At 37.8% G+C, this 17301-nt stretch overlaps 3 protein-coding genes and 1 non-coding gene across 4 annotated transcripts in view; 3 read left to right on the top strand and 1 right to left on the bottom strand.

Annotated features, from left to right (window-relative positions):
* Nucleotides 1-298: 298 nt before the first annotated feature.
* Nucleotides 299-4335, top strand: card19 (caspase recruitment domain family, member 19). Its single transcript, XM_032550245.1, has 6 exons — nt 299-385; nt 791-930; nt 1431-1587; nt 1683-1745; nt 2237-2302; nt 2402-4335. Exons 1-6 carry the CDS (start codon nt 379-381, stop codon nt 2509-2511), a joined length of 543 nt encoding a protein of 180 aa, XP_032406136.1. The 5' UTR covers nt 299-378; the 3' UTR covers nt 2512-4335.
* On the top strand, nt 4208-4335 carry LOC116711267 (U6atac minor spliceosomal RNA). Its single transcript, XR_004337200.1, has one exon. It is a non-coding gene; the product is annotated as a U6atac minor spliceosomal RNA (small nuclear RNA).
* Nucleotides 4336-4987: 652 nt separating this feature from the next.
* Nucleotides 4988-12902, bottom strand: ninj1 (ninjurin 1). The gene is made up of 3 exons (XM_032550246.1): nt 12431-12902; nt 8135-8376; nt 4988-5955 (listed from the first exon to the last, which is right to left on the bottom strand). The coding sequence occupies exons 1-3, from the start codon at nt 12454-12456 to the stop codon at nt 5801-5803; spliced, it is 423 nt and encodes a 140-aa protein (XP_032406137.1). The 5' UTR covers nt 12457-12902; the 3' UTR covers nt 4988-5800.
* Nucleotides 12903-14339: 1437 nt separating this feature from the next.
* The window catches only part of wnk2 (WNK lysine deficient protein kinase 2), a 31359-nt gene continuing 28397 nt past the window's right edge, over nt 14340-17301 (top strand). Inside the window, 1 exon segment of the mRNA XM_032548343.1 lies at nt 14340-15962. Coding sequence (XP_032404234.1) covers nt 15306-15962 — 657 coding nt within the window. The 5' untranslated portion in view covers nt 14340-15305.

The following is a 17301-nucleotide window of genomic DNA, read 5'->3' as shown; positions in this document are numbered from 1 at the left end:
GTATTTCAAATGACTTTTCGCACTTTAATTGGTTTGCTTTAAAAGTCCTACTGATAGATAATGAACAAAAACTTACGTACAAATATTTACCGAATAACCATCCCAAGATGAAGGAAAGTCAAAGTACTGCTAAATTAAAATGTATTCAAAATTTTTGGGGGAATTATGACTTAGGTTTTTCTAAAAAACAAATGAATATCCGCTTAATTTGAAAACTAAATGCCTATAGAAATGTACAGAAATGTTTTCCCCCTCTGGCTGTTGTGCTGAAAATGGTCTCCCTGTTTTGGAGAACGTTGACGTTCGGTCCAGCTTTAGCGACGTGATGACGTCAGAGGGTGTGTCCAAACAGAGGACAGAGAGGGGACTCATTCTACAATGGGAGGTTTGTGCCTTTCTTTGACTAATAAAACGAAATAAAAGTTAATTTTATCCCGAATCTTCCCGTTTGCAATGTTATACCCTGTCCGTCACGTACATATGACGGCCATTACCGCACCAGTACCATCGTTGTCTCGCTTGGTCAAAGACAGTGAAATGTCAATGTCTTGGTTTCTGAAAAGTTCTCAAAATACCCATTTGACAAAAGTGGAGCCCGAGTCTGAACTTTTTATTAGTAAAGGCTTAATTCGGTAGGTTTTCAGATACCCCGACGAAACTTTTACGCGCTACAAAAACGCTTTCGAAAATGGTCAAATGTAATCAATTTTAGCTTCTTTTTTTTTCCATTGAAAGCTAGTTTACTATCTGACAGCTGAAGGATAATTTTATTTTTCTCTGCTACTGACAGACAGTTTTCGCGAGCAGCTGTTGGAGGACACTGCCTTCCTCAGAGCTGAGCAGAGACTGGACACAGAGCTGGTGGACAAACTCATCCTGCAGCTCAACAGAATCTACCCGCAGATCCTCACCGACAGGGAGGCCACGAGAGTAAGTCCCACTGATGCATTCACTGTCTCCATCACATCAGGTTGTTTGCACCATGACTGAAAATGTACACAAAATCCTTAAAATAATTGGTTGTTATTGCACTGGGGGACTCCAAAATGCCAATCCTGGCCTCACTTCTGTGGTTTATTTGACTTCTTTATCCTGCTCACTGTGCCTGGTGACAATAAAGTTGTTTCAAACTTTTTTAAAATATTGCTTTGACTGTAGGTATGGGCATGATGAAGGCCTTTAGCTACATTAATGCAGGCATTTCATGTTCTGCTTCACTTTATGGCATGTTGTGTTTTCCATTTCGAAGAAGAGGGAGTAAAGAAATGTGTGTCTGTACCATGTCTAATATATACCTCTGTAAAACTGGTAATTAGTGATTATTTTAAGACCTTCTACATATATTTAAAACATTTGAATGCATGACACGAGAGCCCATAAAATAGAGTTTGATTATGACTGAGAAAATGTATGTACATTTAGTTTATCAGTTCAGAAATTTGGACGTACCAACAAGCGTTCGCCTGGGTGAGCTCCTGACACATCTACAGGGGAAAGGTGATGAAGCCTGCAGGGAGTTTTACAGAGCGCTCCACCTCCATGTGGAGGAGGTATACTACAGCTTGCCAACACGGCTACGCCTCAGAGGTTTGTCAAAAATTTTTTATTTTGGTCATATGTCAGTTAGTTTATTTAGATGTTTCAAAAAGGCATTTTAATATTTTGTTCCATCCAAATCCCAGATTCTTTGAATCCACTCACAAGTCCACAGATCTACTCACAGAGAAACGTCCTAAACGACAGAGGTAATGTGACACCTATGCAGGTTTTCTTTCTGTGTTTGGGTTGTTAGCATTTTCAGTTTGCGTCAGCATTGTTGTTAGGAGACACAAGGATTCCACTTTACGAGCATTTGCTGCAGCTACATTTTATAACCTCATATTTCATCACCCAAATTATTTCTATGCCTTTTGTCTTTATTCCTTGTGATGTTATGAGGACCTAGTATTCCACATACTGATGGATTTCAGCCATTTTTTAAAATTTCTGAAGAAGAATTTAATGTCTGAAGTTGTTTATGTTTCCGGAAAAGTTATTTTATAGACTGATAAATCAATATTTTACATATTTATAATGATTTTTTTTTTTGCATTGCCTTTGTTTTAAGATATCTAGAAACTTCAGAGTAAAACAACTCTTAATAATGTAATAAGTGTATTATTTATATAGTATGTTATCTAACATGGAAAGAACCTGACCAAATGCTGACCTCTGTATTCCTATGTACACTTTGCAGGTCCTCTCTTCTTCCTAGGCTGTTTCGGCTTTGCTGTGGGAATAGCTTTTCTCTATTACTATGGCGGTAATTTTATTTTCAGTTAAATTGTTTAATATGACCAATTACAACATATACCTAAATGAACTGATTTGATGTTAAGGAAGTTCCTTTTTCTGCTTGTAGACGCTAAAGTGTCGGGAGGCAGCCGGGCCCTTGGAATGGCCGCCCTCGGTTTGAAGAGAAAAGCGCAGGAGGTTCTTATTTGGTACACCGAAGAGGGCATAATGAAGTAATAAGGGTCATCTCCATACTTGGTGCTTCAGAATTTCTGACACTACAAAAAAAAGCCTTGTTTTTTTCTAATTTTGTACACATTATGAACTATGCAAAGTACTTATTATTTTTGCTACTGATCTGAATGACAAGGGGAGACACATTTGACACTTAGGTCACACTTTATATATTGCTAAGTGGTGTAGGGACGAATACACTTGAGGGTAATACTGTGCAATAAAATAATGTAAATGATTTTTATACATAAATTTACCTAATTTTATGCTAATTAAAAACTATCAAGGGATGATAAATTCTTAAATAAAAGTGCCAACCTCTGCGTTTTTTTGTTGGTGTTTGAGCTGATAAATGTTAGGTTATTGGTTTTAGTCTGTACTCAATGTATTTCTCTATGTAATTTACAGTCCATTGAGACCACATTTTAATATTATGTTTCGGAACAACCACAAACTATAATATATTTTATTGGAATTCTGTATGACAGACCAAAACGATATAGTTTATAATTATATTTATAATGACTTTCAACTTTTTTCTACCAATAAAAATCTAATCTTTGTCAGCTTTACACTCATAGACATTGAAATATTTTTCTAATTCTTCTTTGTCAAGTTTCTCAAGTTGTGTGAGATGGGATAGAAGTGTAAGACTTACTATAAATTGTCAAGTTTATGTTTATGTGTCTCCTTCAAGATGAACCTCTGATGAGTGTCTTTTGCAGCCCTTAGCAAGTTTTCATTCTCATTCTCCCAGACTTTTGTTCCATCTATCATCAACTCTACCCATCTGACATGTTTTTGCTGAAGAACAGTATCCCCACTGCATAATGATTCTCCTACCACCATGTTGGTTGTGACATTTTGCATGTTGGCCAAAAACTGTTTGTCTTTGTAGGTTTGCATTGCGACAAACATTTTCAATTTTCAGATAATATAGTGCTTTGCTATATATGCGCGATGTTGATTTACACCCAACTCTTCTTGGCATCTCTAACCAAGTTTACTGTGGTTGTTCACTAATGTTCTCTAACAATCCCCTAAAGCCTTCACAGGACAGCTGTATTCATAGAAATTAAATTACACACAGGTGGAAAAGAAAGAAGTGTATGGTCGTAGCATGAAAAATAGTTCAACTGAATAGTTCAGCATGGATACTTTTGCCAGGCACCATATGTAAAAATGCTAAAACTGGCGTAAAACTTTTATGAATAACATAAAGCCAAGTAAAAACAGATGGTCACAAACCTGTTTCCGTACCGCGATTACCATCTTGTGGACATGAAGGAAACTACATTACTAAACTTGTATTGATTTTCATAGGGTCTTTAAAAATTGTTTCTCATATTCAAGCAAACAAAAATTAAAGCGTGAAAATCTAAATACATCCAGATATTGCTAGAAGTATTTACTAAACTAATAATGTGGTAAAAGCGCGAATAGTTATCACGTGATACTCTCCGCCAATAATATCTCGCGTTCTAACGCAGTGCATTATGGGTACAGTTGTTACTAGAAAAAAGGGTAAAAAGAAACAAATAAAATTATTAAATTTGTTGTTAATCATCTTGATTTTGATTGAATTTTTTCGTAAAAGTAATACAATTTTGTAATCTTCATATCCCAGTAAGTGGAACCGTAAGTGAAACTGACGGTGAAGGTTGGTGTCTATATAGTGACGGGAAAACGTAGAATTTACGTGTTGTATGAAAGGAGAGAAGGTTAGCACTCCCCTTGACAAGGATGGAATTGGCCCTTGTGGCCAGCAACACATATACGGTTAAGGCATTGCCACCTACTTCGTGGCATCTCTAACCAAATTTTTTATTCATTTGTTATCGGATAGCATTTTCTCTGCTTATTTTAAACGTCTACATTCAAAAGGGTAGAACCAGTGTTTCCTGTATAAAATGTGTAACTGTAGACAGGAAGTGCCCTCTTCTGATTTCCCTTGACTTTGTTTCCTCTTGACAGAGAGGAAATTTGTAACTTTTCCTGTTGGCCCGCTGTGATATAGTTCTCCAGGGAAACTATAGTAGTGTTTATAATGAAGCTCCAAACCCTTCCTGTATTATTTAAGCCTGACTTGAGAGGTGGATTACTGCTATTGAGGCAATATTTTCCTAACCTATGGCTATGTATGATCTTGTTGTGGATTTTTTGTGAAATAGGTCACACTGCAAAACATTAAGGATGCAGAAATGAATTACAATCATAATATTATGTATTTACATTTTTTTTTTCTTTTTTAAGAAATTAAAGCCAATGAGATGGTCTTCCAAAAACTAATGCTCAAGAGTGGCCTCAATTTTGACATATTTTAAAATATTTTCTTTAAGAAAAATGCTAAATTTTATCCTGTGTATTCACTGTCTTCTTTTATCAAGATGTGTCTACTGGAGAAATGCCTTACTTTTGCAAGTACTATCATTTGTACAAGCTCTGGTTTGTTTTGTAAATAAAAACAATGGAGAGAAAATAAAACCTTTCTAGTTTTATTTAAAAATATAGTACATGAGCAGTCACAGTGTATAGAAGTATTTAAAGCTGTAAAATATTCTTGTTTTTTTGTTTGTTTAAAAAAAGTAAATAAAACATTTAATCAGAGCAACCGCACAATGAAGTAAATAAACTCAAATAATTTTTTTGCACAGCTTCCCAATCAGTAAGTGCAGGGTCTTGAGATTCTCTTCAAAAACTAAATAACAAATACATAACTTTATGTCTGCAATACCCGTTAAAAGAAATAAAAACAGTACTTAAAAACAAATAAAAGGCAGTACATTGTATGCTCACAAGCCTCTTCCACTGTTTGGTGGGTTAGACACTGAAAAGTTTGGGAAGCACTGACCTAATGTATGGAAGACAGTCAAAAATATTGCATTTTGCATAGCACTTGAAAAAGCACATAAAGACCACATCATTATTCAAAAAATTCAAACTGTAAACTACACATCTCTCCTTCAGTAAAGCTATGGTACTGCATTAAGCCTTCTGGGCTCTTGAATAATTTTACTTTAATTTTGCTGAGGTTACATAATCCGTCAGTAATAAGCAGCAGGCATGCATACATACAACAACAGATATGAAAAATATTTTAACATGACAGGAAATGGTCACACTGACTGTGTCTTATAGTCTTTTTGCACCAGTAACTGATGAGAAAATAAGAACTAACTACTTATTTTTCTTCAAAACACACACAGTCAGACAATAGCAGCCAATTATACAAAATGGCCATTTAACTTGTAAATAATAAAAAATCATGATGTCTTGATGAGCCGCGAACACGTCAAGAAGGCGGTGAATCTCGCGAGTGGGGCTGCTGGACGCCGAAGGCTGTGATGAAGACGTTGACCACCACTATGACAAAGATGAAGGCCATGACACAGCTTTCCAAGATGTCCAGCTTGTGATGCATGCTTTCATCGTTCAGATTCCACTTAACTGGAAAAAAAGAAAAAAAAAAGCATAACATTTTGCTTATACTGAGCTGGAGAAACTACATTTTCCCACTAGGGGGCAGCACCCAGTGACCGGCATTTTCCTTTCATATCTTTGAAGTAATCATTTATGAAGGATTTGATAAACATTAACACCAGCTGACAGCCCTGCCAATGGGGAATAATTATCCAACTCCTCCAGAGGGAGATGACATGCCTCATTAGTCTGGGAATCCAACATGTGGATCCGTTTTAAGCAGAGGATGAGCCTGTGCTTCCACTTCCCTTTTACTGCTCCAGGTCTCCTGTGATTACATGCAGCCAATACTATACAGAACTCTTTCAAATTAGAACTAGCTCACAGTAAAGGTGACCACTTCCTGTTAAGTTTCTATAAACACTTCCTCTCCCCCAACATAGTATTTTTTTTTCCTGTTAGGATAAGATAAGGAAAGAGCAGGACGGGAGGCTGTGGTGGGTTCACAACCAGCCAGAGTCACTAAAACTAAAAGCAAGGAAATTTTTGTCAATTAATTTACACCCAGGTATTTGTGACTAACAGGTTAGCAAAGTAAGATCAGTCATAACATTAAATAAAACCACCTCTGTATATACTGCTCAAAAACTTATTGTGAAAATGTTTATTTTTTTTGTCACTGACTTCAGAAAGTTAAACTTACATTATTTTATAATCATAACAAATAAAGTGAAATATGTCATTGCTTAATTTCTTGTTATTTTGATGATTATGACTTGTAGTAAATTAAAATCTAAAATTCAGTGACACACAAACTTGAAAATATTACATAACATCAATGCTCAGGAGCATGTTTATGAGGCTGTGTACAGGAGCAGATAGCCTTACCAATTAACCAGCTAATATCAACCTGTTCTCCTCTGATTCATACTCTAAAGAATAAAAGAGCTGAAAGCTAAATTATGTATTAAGTTCTTGAAAACAACTGCAAAGTTCAGCAGGTGTCTCTTCTGTATATTTGGTTTAGTTTATGTATTGCAGTCAAAAATAGCAATAGATAAAATTTTTTTAACTTAACTGCTGTAGCAATTAATAAATAAAATTTCAGGATTGACCAACATTTAGAATTAAGAATAATTTTTGCTTCTCTATTTCAAATAAAAGCATTTACACACTTTTTGTGGGAATAATGTCAAACATTCAACTGTGATATTTTTAGTCCTGTTTGTCATAATGTGAGAATTTCTTACTGGCTCATGCCAGGTGGTAAACTGTATTTATTTAGCTTAATTCTCAGGACATAACCACTCTGGTTATCTCTATTTGAACCCAAATTCCTTATTAAGTTGTTAATAAAAAACATATGTTCCAAGCAATCTTTCATTTACTGATTAAATTTATTCAAAATTCTTTTAATTTGTTGTTTATTAGATTTTTTTGTGTTTAGGTTTGAGAGTAAACCTCTGTGTGTTGCTACACATTTTTTTTCTGTTTGTGCCTTTTCTTTTCTTCACCTACATGACTTAGTTCATAAAACAGTTTTTGATTTTAGATGTTAACTAGGATAAATGTCCAATTCAGTTTTCAAATCAGTTCACTTCAATAGTCAAACATGATGGTGGTGGTGTGATGGCTTGGGGCTGATTTGCTTTTTTTGAACCTGGAAAATTTGCTGTAATTGATAGAAACATGAATCCTGTTTTATTAAATTTGCTGTAATTGATAGAAACATGAATCCTGTTTTATTAAATTTGCTGTAATTGATAGAAACATGAATCCTGTTCTATTAGAATATCCTAAAGGACAGAGTCTGGGCTTTAGTTTGTGACCTTAAGCTTCAACAGACTTGGGTTGTAAAGCATGATGGTTCTCCAAATCACATAGGCATGTCACCCTCTGAATTGCTTAAAAAAACACCATGAGGTGTTGGAGTGACCTAGTTAAAGTTCAGACTTGGATTCAATTGAGACTTTAAGCATTGTGTCCTCGGAAAACTGTCTTTTTAGCTTTAATCAAGCTAACTTTGGCTGACATTAAAATGTTTGTTGAAAGGAAAAGCAAGAAATTTATAGCTTCACATACATTTTCAGAGCCATGTATGTTAACATTAATTGCCTTCTTATAAACATCTTCAATTGATAAAGAGAAATATATCTAATGACAACTTGATTAAATGGAAACAAGGCAACAAAAATCCCCAGCTTACCTATAAAGATGAGCATAACTCCCACCACTATCTGCAAGATGAGAGAGATGCTGAGGAGAGTGATGAGGGGAACGTAGAAGGTGAAGCTCGGTCCGTGCTCGAGAACGGCCTTCAGCTGCGAGGCGTTTGCCATCAGCAGGGCCACATCCAGCATGCTCTCTGCTGCGCTCTTCTTGTTGGCATAATGGTTCATGTTAAGGGGTCCGCGCCGCCGCACGATGCGGTTTATCCCGATGAAAGACCTGAAAACGAAAGCAATCCCTGACATCAGATTTAGGCTTCTGTAATTCTTTTTCCATTTTATTAACAAATGATTTTCAACAGGAATACAAAACTGATTAGTTATCTGTGCAGATTTCAGTTCAACCTTGCTCTAGATGAGCCCTTAATAAATGTTGGAATTTACCCTCAGTGCATTGTTAAGGTTTCACTTTTACTCCTACTTGTGTAAAATCGATTCTTAAAAAAGTTACTTCATCTGGAAAAATTATGACATTATACTGGAAATTTACTTTCATCAAAAACTTTCTGATCTTCTTTGTCATGACAAAATATAACTGGCCAGAGGAAGAAGTGTGTGCAAGCACAAAGTTAGTCAACTTCTCACAACACATAGAAATGCAGGTTGTTTCTATGAAGAGCACTCCTGATAAATATAGTAAGTGTAGATGCAAACATGTGATAGTCATTGCAGTAAATCATCAATACTTTAAGTTTGTTTTTTTGTAAATTAAATCAAATTCTTTAGGGAGAAAAGAAAATTAACAAGGTTGATGAGTGTAATTGTAAAAAAAAAAAAAAAAAATCAGAATCAAACACTTCCTGAAGTTTTGTTTGCAGTTGAAAAACTTAACAGAAGTGAAACTTCTCTTTTGCTGAAAAGCAGCATTTAGAAGGTCATGAACATGGCTCAGTAATAGGTAAAACAAAGCTATGGGAGGTCACTGAAGAGGTCATAGATGTACTTTATTTGAAAGGCTTGATACCTCAGATACGGATGAATAAGCAAGTATCAAACACTTCGTAAACACCCCTGATATCATACTGTATTTCAGTAGAGTCAGTTTTTATTTGGGTCACTGTCCTTGTTCTACCCACATTGGCAACATCCCCCTCTGAACCTCTGAGGTTCACCGCTATTCCTCTTTCTGCAACTGTAACGTCAGGCCACAGAAGAAAAAAAAAAAGATGCTTTTGTGGTAAACCAACACAGGGTGTCATGAGGGCCACAACATGCCACCAGCTATAATCACTCTTTCCTTCTGAAACGTTGCTAGTACATATCCAGGCTTTTCCACTATCAAACACAATGTTTTTATTAGTACTTTAGAGATTCTGATAGGCTTCATTAGCCCAAATATTCTAAACAGCAGTAGAATATGAAGTTGAAGTTGAAATCCTGAAGTTAATCAGGATTTCAACTTCCAGCCTGCAGACTAACCGTTACAGAGACTTCTGATTCGGTCGCAGAGTACAAACATTCATTAAGTAAACACTGGCAGTGTGACTGCTCAATGTCCTTTCAACCATAATGTTATTATTGTACTGGAGGGACGCCTCGTGTGTTTCAGGACCCACAGTGAGGGTCCAAACCTAACAGTAGAGAACATAAGCAAATGATAATTGCTATTCATATCTAGGCTGACTTCTGTAATCATGTAAGAATTGTACATTTTTGAGTTCTCAGTCCTTTATCTTCATTTTAAAACATAAAATACTGGGCGTGGCGTAGTGGTTAGCGCGACCCACATTTGGAGGCCTCAAGTCTGTCGACCCCCTGGAGGGGTTAAAAAAAAAAAAAAAACATAAAATACTGAAGTTGACTTTATGGACTTTATGGTAGATATACACAGTGGTCAGGCTTTAAATAAGGAACCTGAAAAAGAAAGTAGAAATGGAAAGCAAAGGCAAAGAAAGAAATAAACAAAGAAAAGAAGAAATACAGACAGAAAGAAGAAGAAGTTAGGAAAGGAACAAATAAGAAGAACAAAATAAACATTACAACAATAAGATGTGGAATAAAGGCTGAAAATACAACAATAACTTTCCAAGAAAGGAAAATAAAATTCCAGACTTTTCCAAACAGTGAGAGAACATTATGAACATTATTACTTAAAAAATCTGTCATAAATATCAAGATGGTACAGAAAACCCCTAACTTCAGTGATGTTAGGCGGTAATTATGTTGTGAGTACATCACATGCCTGCTATGATTTTGGCTCCAGTCTTGGCGGACCAGTAAGTATCCGAGAAGGATAGAAATGTAGGAGAAAATTCTTATTTAAACCTGTTTTCATTCTACTATGGAAATTATTAACAAAAGGGTAGAGAAACTGTTAAAAAATTAGATAGATCGATCTTTGTCTTTAAATGTTTCATTTCAAAGGCCTAAAGCGTTCAAAAGGCTTTGTCACTTAAGAAAGACCAGCAGAGAAGAGCAGAGCCTCCAAGTACAGCTGCATACAAATCTTATACACTTCAGTTAAAACCACATCCTGTCCTGACACACATACACAAATATATATATATATATATATATATGTATATATTGGAAAAGAAAGCACAAGTGGGAAAACTTATGTCAATAATAGAAAATAACAAAGCAACTTGATGCATAGACACTTTGAACCTTTCCTGCACTCTGTGGTTACCACCTACGTCATCAGACATTTCAAATACACCTGCGTCTTGCACTACGTGCCATTAGAAAACCGCTTACATGCATACTGGCAAAGGACATAAAACAGACACGTCTATAAAGATAAGATTTGAAAGAATTTTTCCACTTCAATCCCAACTCAAACTTCTTAAGTACTTTTTTCTTTTTTGTTTTACTTGATCGTCTTGAAAATGTGCTTTTTTGGCAAGTGCTGACCTACAAAATGTAAACCTCATTATTTACTGCTGCTATCACTCCTGAAATTCACCACATTCAGGTATCAGTGAGAACCGTCTCCACTCTCTTTCCATCTCCTCATCTGTCTAGAATTACTGTCAGATTGCACTTATCATTATTAGAAACTTATTTCTTCTCACGACCTCATCATGAGAAGAGAACACCCCTTTATAATGGAACACAAAAAACTTTTAGTCTTCTGTGACCTTACATTTTTTGTGCAGTATAAAAGGCCAAAATGCTATAAACAGATAATAATTCCCCTGTTGCAATTATGGTTACATCAGTTTAGCACAATGGAGCTATTTGATTTGGATTTTATGTGACATGTTTTATTTCATGTGAAATACTCTGTGTTTAAATGTCAGCTACTTCCGTTTCCAGAATTAATCCCACATTAATGTTTATCATATCCTTGTGGTCATTTGCCTTTCCTCTATACTGTATCTTAATTACACCCCCTTTTCAGGTTTTTCCTTCTAGTTTCAGTTTTTTTATTCCTCCAATTAAATATTTAAAGCCAACTGTAGAAAACTTTGCTACAATTTTAAACAAGCATTAACAAATGCTAATGTTTAAGCTCAGTGGACTGGGAAGTGGAAAAGTATGGAATACTTACCAGAAGAAAATGTGCATAAAATTTGTTTCAGACAATTTGTAGAAGAAATGAAAAAAGGGAAGGAAGTGGAGCTTAAAAGAAACTATGAAGCAAAGTAAAGTCGCAAAGAAGTACAAATATATATATATATATATTTTAAAATGAATACAAATAAGCTTTTTGATCAAACTTACTTTATAAATAAAGACCATTTACAAAAGGTAACACCAAGTCCAAAGTTAGAATAAGTTTACACACTTTCAGAACAAAGATGTTTTGTTGAAAGTCACATTTTTCCAGATTTGGGTCAGTGGATGGGGGTTAAGTTGGTTGGGTCATTGTTTAACCCACCTGATCCCTCTCAGAGTAGTGACTGCACACTGCAGGCACAATGCCCCGTCTCATCTGTCATTAAGTGTAATTTGATCCTCAACAGAGTAGAGAAAGAAAGTTAAATCACCCTGAAACGTGACTACGAAAAAAGTCGAAAGCGCTTACAATTGCATGTTATGAAATTCTAAACTCTAAATTCTATTTTCTATACGTGGACTCAAAACACTTTAAATTAATCTTGTTTTCATTTTTCTATAGTATCAAGCTTGACCGTGCGGACGAAGGATGAGGAAAAACCTCTCCCAAAGTTACATTTTTTTTATCTGTAAAACGACCAATATTCCGTTTTCTTTGTTGTTGTTGTTGTTTATTATTTTTCCCCCGGTGGGGATCAATGGTTCACTGAACAGAACATTGGCTGAATTGAACATGGAGAGATTTGTTGCCCTGTAATAACAGGATGTCTTACCCCCGTCTCGTCGCTTCGGTCAGCATCTCCGTTCATTGCTATACTCTCAGTAGCCATGTCGTATCTCTGTATCCTGACAGAAAAGGTCGATCATGTAGCTTCAACGTGGGCTTCACTCAGTGGATCGCCGTAGGTTCTCGCACAACGTCTCGGCTAGTCTACTTATAAAATGCCCCGCTGCTTTGAGGAAGATGGGAGGGGTGGTTTAATCAACTACCCCTAAACCACCCCTCCAACACAACGCGAGGCGGCGGTTCTCAGCAAGCTGTGTGCTGCTTTCAGAAGTGACAACTTCCTGATGGTATTTTTTTTATAGGATGGGATAATTTTAGGATACTTTCCGAAATGGTCCTCAAATAAGATGCTGATGTAATGTTTTAGAGGCCGGACAAAACGTGGATTACTCATTGGAAACTTTACTGGATAATTTCGGGCGGGGTTTTGCTGACATCTAGCGTTACATCTGCGGTATTACAAAAGTACACATATTTTAAAATGAAGCGCGTGTTCCATTCAAATTATATACTGTATTACACATGCAAGTATATGTTTTGAGAGTCTATTTCGGTTTTTTAAAAATAGTTTTATTGCTTCTGCTACAGCTAATAGAAACAAAAACTTGGTTTATCAGAAACTGATAAAGAAGCTGATCCAAACGTATTCCTGGAAAGTTAGGTGGAAGGGGAAAAGTGCAACAGAGAAAAAGATGCACAAGCAACAGGAACATCCTCTGCCTTAAGAGATCAATGCAAACTCTGCAGCTGGTGTTAGATTTTCAAGAGCCACTGCATGCAGATGTATCAGACGCCAGAGGCCTCTTACCTGGGTGGACATGAAATGCAGGTCTCTTTTCATACAAAGATTTTCACATGTAAAATTGGAATTTTTCACATTTAGAAATGTAAAATTTCAAAATGTAAATCTAAATGTAAAAAGTACAGCACAAAGTCGACCAGCACAAAGTCATGCAGAATTATGGAACAGAAGGAAAAGAATATATGATTTAAAATATCTTCTACAAATATGAATCTGAGAATATGCATATTCCACAGTTTTGCTGTAATTGCAGCTGCGACTCTTTGAGGTATATCTCTACCAGCTTTGCACATCTATAGAATTACATGTTGCCCATTTTTCTTTGCATGAGCTGCAGCTCAGTCAGATTGGATCGAGAGTATCTGTCGCAATCAATTTTCAAGCCTCTGCATAAATTCAAGGTTTGGGTCGGCACTTCGACTGGGCCACTCAAACATCTGAACATGTTTGTACTGAAATCAGTCTATAATTGTGGTTGTGTTCTTAGGGTCATTGTAAGAATGTGAAATTCCACCACAGTCTATTTTTTTGCCATCAAAAAGCTTTCATCCAGTCCTGCATTCAGCTCCATCAGATGTATCCACCTTTCTTGTCCTTACCGATAAGACAGCCCCTCGGCATGATGCCACCACCTCCATGTTTCACTGTGGGAATGGTGCAATCAGTGGGATATGTGGGATTGCTTTTCCTTCACACATAGGCCAAGAAGTTTGGCTTTTTTTTTGTCTCATGGTTAAATCTAATACTTTCCCATGTTTGTAGTATTCTCTAAAACTTGCTTTTATTAATCAATTCCTTTCTTGACATTCTTACACAAAGGTCATATTTTTTTTAGAAAACTAAAAGTTGTCCTGTACAGATTCTCCCACCCGAGTTGTGAATTAGTGTGGCTCCTCCAGAGTCTGGGTTTTGGCTGCCTTGTTGATTTAAGTCCCTCCTTGTCATGTCTTAACAGGTTTGCTTGACATTGTATTCGTTGGTCTGCAGCTTTTGTCTGTCACAAAGTTCCAAGAAAACACTTTGAGGTGTAGAGTGGCAACAGTGACAAAATATTTAAATCCAAGGAATTTGAATACTTTAAAGGCTTTTAGAGACTAGATTATTAGTCCATGTCATCCCTTTTGTTAGGCTTTTAATCATCCTCCCTTTGGAGGCTTATCGCGTCACGAAGAGGGCGGACAGTTGTGCGGTCCACTCAGACCCTCTCACAAGAGGAGGGTAAGGGTGCTGGCTAAAAGCGTGCCGAGTTATTGGATACGTGTTGTTGCTAGGGGCGTGGGTTGCGTCGTGCAACTGATTCCTCCCCAAACCTTCAAAGAAAGAAAGCGAGAGAATAGGAGGATGAACCCGGCAAGACAAGGGTGGCAACATCAGCTGGTCCAGAGATGCGCGGACGGCTGCCTGATCCGACCTGTGCCGCAGTGAGCATAATCTCATAAGCGCTTCTGTCCATCCGCTACTCTGCTGCAGGACGGCTCTGAAGGGACAGAAAACAAAAGTGCGTGCGGATTGTTTTCTTGAGAATTATGCTTAGCTCTCACTTGTCGGAGCAGAATCGCGTCAGCCGCTGATTTCAGTGAGTCAGAGTGCGGGATGGGGAGAGGGAGGACAGACCGCTGCGCACTTTCTCTGTCCCGTGATGTGTCTTCGCAGCGGCTGGTGCATGGCACAGTTTCAACATCCTGGTCTATAGGCCGGGGAGGATTCGCTTGAGGAACGTTTTGTTGGAGCGGGAACCTGATGCAAGGTGGATGAAGGGGATTCAGTGAGCTCCGGTCGGCGATGACATCAGGCTGAAGTGTTGCAGTCAGGTGGTTTGGGAGGCGTGAGGTGGCGTGGAGCAATGCGTGCATCCTCCGACCTGCACGCCTTCAGGAGAACGAGCGACGTCCTGAACAAATTCAAGACATTAGGCCACTCATCCTGAGCTGAGCTGGCCAACTGCGTCACTGCAAGTGCAGGTAGGCTGCAAACTACCCTACGTAGTCGGGAGAGGAGCACGCTCCCCAGCCCTTCCTGCACCATGTCGCCGGTTAGTGTCTTGACAATCTAAAGGGGGATGAATTCAGCTGACATTTCCAGCAAAGATCCGCCGCTCGGATCCACGTTTTCCTCAACTCCTAACCTAGACTCGGACATTAACGCAAACGCGTGCAGGCATGTGTATGAGAATGGAATGGACCACAATGTCAACATCCAGAACGCAGCGCTCCGCGGGGCCAGCGACCCCAGCTCCTACCCCTCCACGGAGTACCAGGGGCTGGGCCGCCGCAGGTTCATCCGCCGGAGTCTGTGGGTGTCGGACCACGACGAGCAGCCGCTGGATACATCGGATCTCGTCAGCAGCAGCCCGGTGCCCAACATCGACCTCCGGACTATAGTGGATCGGAGTCGGACCCGGGCTCTGCTTTCAGAGACCTCCAGCACGGAGAGACAGGTGGGGCTGAAGGACAGCGCCACGGAAAGCGTGAGCGCCGATGAGGAGCGTGGGGACAGGTTGGAGACGGGGCCCAAGGCGGACCCGGGTCCATCAGATGTTACAGGTAAAGCAGGCAGCGACGAGAACGAAGAGGAGCCCGGGATGAAGGCTGTGTCCACCTCCCCCGGAGGACGCTTTCTGAAGTTTGACATTGAGTTGGGGAGAGGGTCTTTCAAGACCGTCTACAAAGGCCTGGACACGGACACCTGGGTGGAGGTGGCCTGGTGTGAACTGCAGGTGAGTTCTGTGTCCACTCAAACTCTCAACCACTCAAGTAAATCTAGCAGTGGGGCTCTCTGGAGTGGAGCACAAAAAGGTTTCAAACAATGGCGTTGATAAATATAAAGCCATGCTTGGGCAAAGGACCTGAAGAAGAGAAACATTTCCATATATCTACTTTATACTGTTCCCCCTCAAAGAGAGTATTTCTCCTGCAGTTTCTCCTTAGATTCAAGGTCTCCTGAGGATCCAAAAATTTCTTTTTCAAATAAATCTTATTCCCATAGAGAAAATTGTAATTTCACAAATATATGGCTCATCTGCAACAATTCTCAGCTATCAGTTCTGTGCATGATTCAGTAGCATTTATTTGTTCCTTTAAATTTCTTTGTAGTGTAAGTTGACTTTCTTTTGAAATCTTAGAATCATGCAATGGTTGTATTCTAAAGGGGATGTTTTACCACTTTGTTGTTCAACGGTCACACCTTTTATGTTGAAATTCGATCAGAAATTTCAACAAAAGAGTTTTACTGGGGCACAGATGACGCAGCCTGGGGATGGTGAACCTAAAGAGGGTTAACAATGCCTATGGATTAAAATTCAGGTATTCTATAACAATAAGGGCTGCAAAAAGCAACATACTAGATGTTAAACAATTATACAAACAACAATTCCTGTGAGTATTCTTATAAAAATCCCTCTGACAAATAATCTGTCAGTGATTGGTTCATGAGAGTAAAATATAATAACACTGGAGATGCACCAATCAGTCGAGCATCATTAACAACTACACAGACCAAAAAATTTAATGTGCATATTTTTTAGGAAAAATTAATTTTATTCATAATATAATTCATTTTAGAAATTTATATTAAAGTTATCAATATTGTATTTAACGTATTAATTTTACGAAGTGATAATTTTTCCAAATGATTTGATGTATTTATGATTTATGATTATTTTTATGAACTAACTGTGAAATTAAGAAGTGGCAGCACAACAGACGTCACAAAAACAACTGAGAACAGTTTCCACATTCTGCATTTTGACCTGTTATGTGACAACCAGCCTCTGGGAAAAATGAAACAAGACAACAGTTCCTCACAGAACTATTACACAGTTTTAATCTAAAATCAAAGCTAATCTTACTAACAACTTTTAAACAGATTTCTGTTTTTTAAAAAAAATCTAATTTTGTCTTTAGTTGTTATGCAAAAACAAAATGGAAAGTTATTGTTGTCCACAAAAAATTAGACAAATGCATTTGTGTGAGTGCAGTAAAAAAGGACAGACTGTGATGTCCACTGTGAGAAATCGACAGAATTTAGCTGTTGCTGATCGTGTGGCAGTAACAAGC

This window comes from Xiphophorus hellerii, chromosome 20 (assembly GCF_003331165.1).
Source record: "Xiphophorus hellerii strain 12219 chromosome 20, Xiphophorus_hellerii-4.1, whole genome shotgun sequence".
NCBI lineage: Eukaryota > Metazoa > Chordata > Actinopteri > Cyprinodontiformes > Poeciliidae > Xiphophorus > Xiphophorus hellerii.
The sequence above is the reverse complement of the archived record's forward strand: the minus strand, read 5'-3'. Positions and strand labels throughout refer to the sequence as shown.

Bases quoted from the DNA above. Each gene is read 5' to 3' on its own strand.
- card19 (XM_032550245.1), top strand. The intron at 931-1,430 runs GTAAGTCCCACT...TTAGTTTATCAG, and splicing joins CCGACAGGGAGGCCACGAGA to TTCAGAAATTTGGACGTACC. The intron at 1,746-2,236 runs GTAATGTGACAC...TACACTTTGCAG, and splicing joins AAACGTCCTAAACGACAGAG to GTCCTCTCTTCTTCCTAGGC.
- ninj1 (XM_032550246.1), bottom strand. From the start codon at position 12,456: ATGCTGACCGAAGCGACGAGACGGGG. The intron at 8,377-12,430 runs GTAAGACATCCT...TTTCGTTTTCAG, and splicing joins ACCGAAGCGACGAGACGGGG to GTCTTTCATCGGGATAAACC. The intron at 5,956-8,134 runs GTAAGCTGGGGA...CTTTTTTTCCAG, and splicing joins AGTTATGCTCATCTTTATAG to TTAAGTGGAATCTGAACGAT.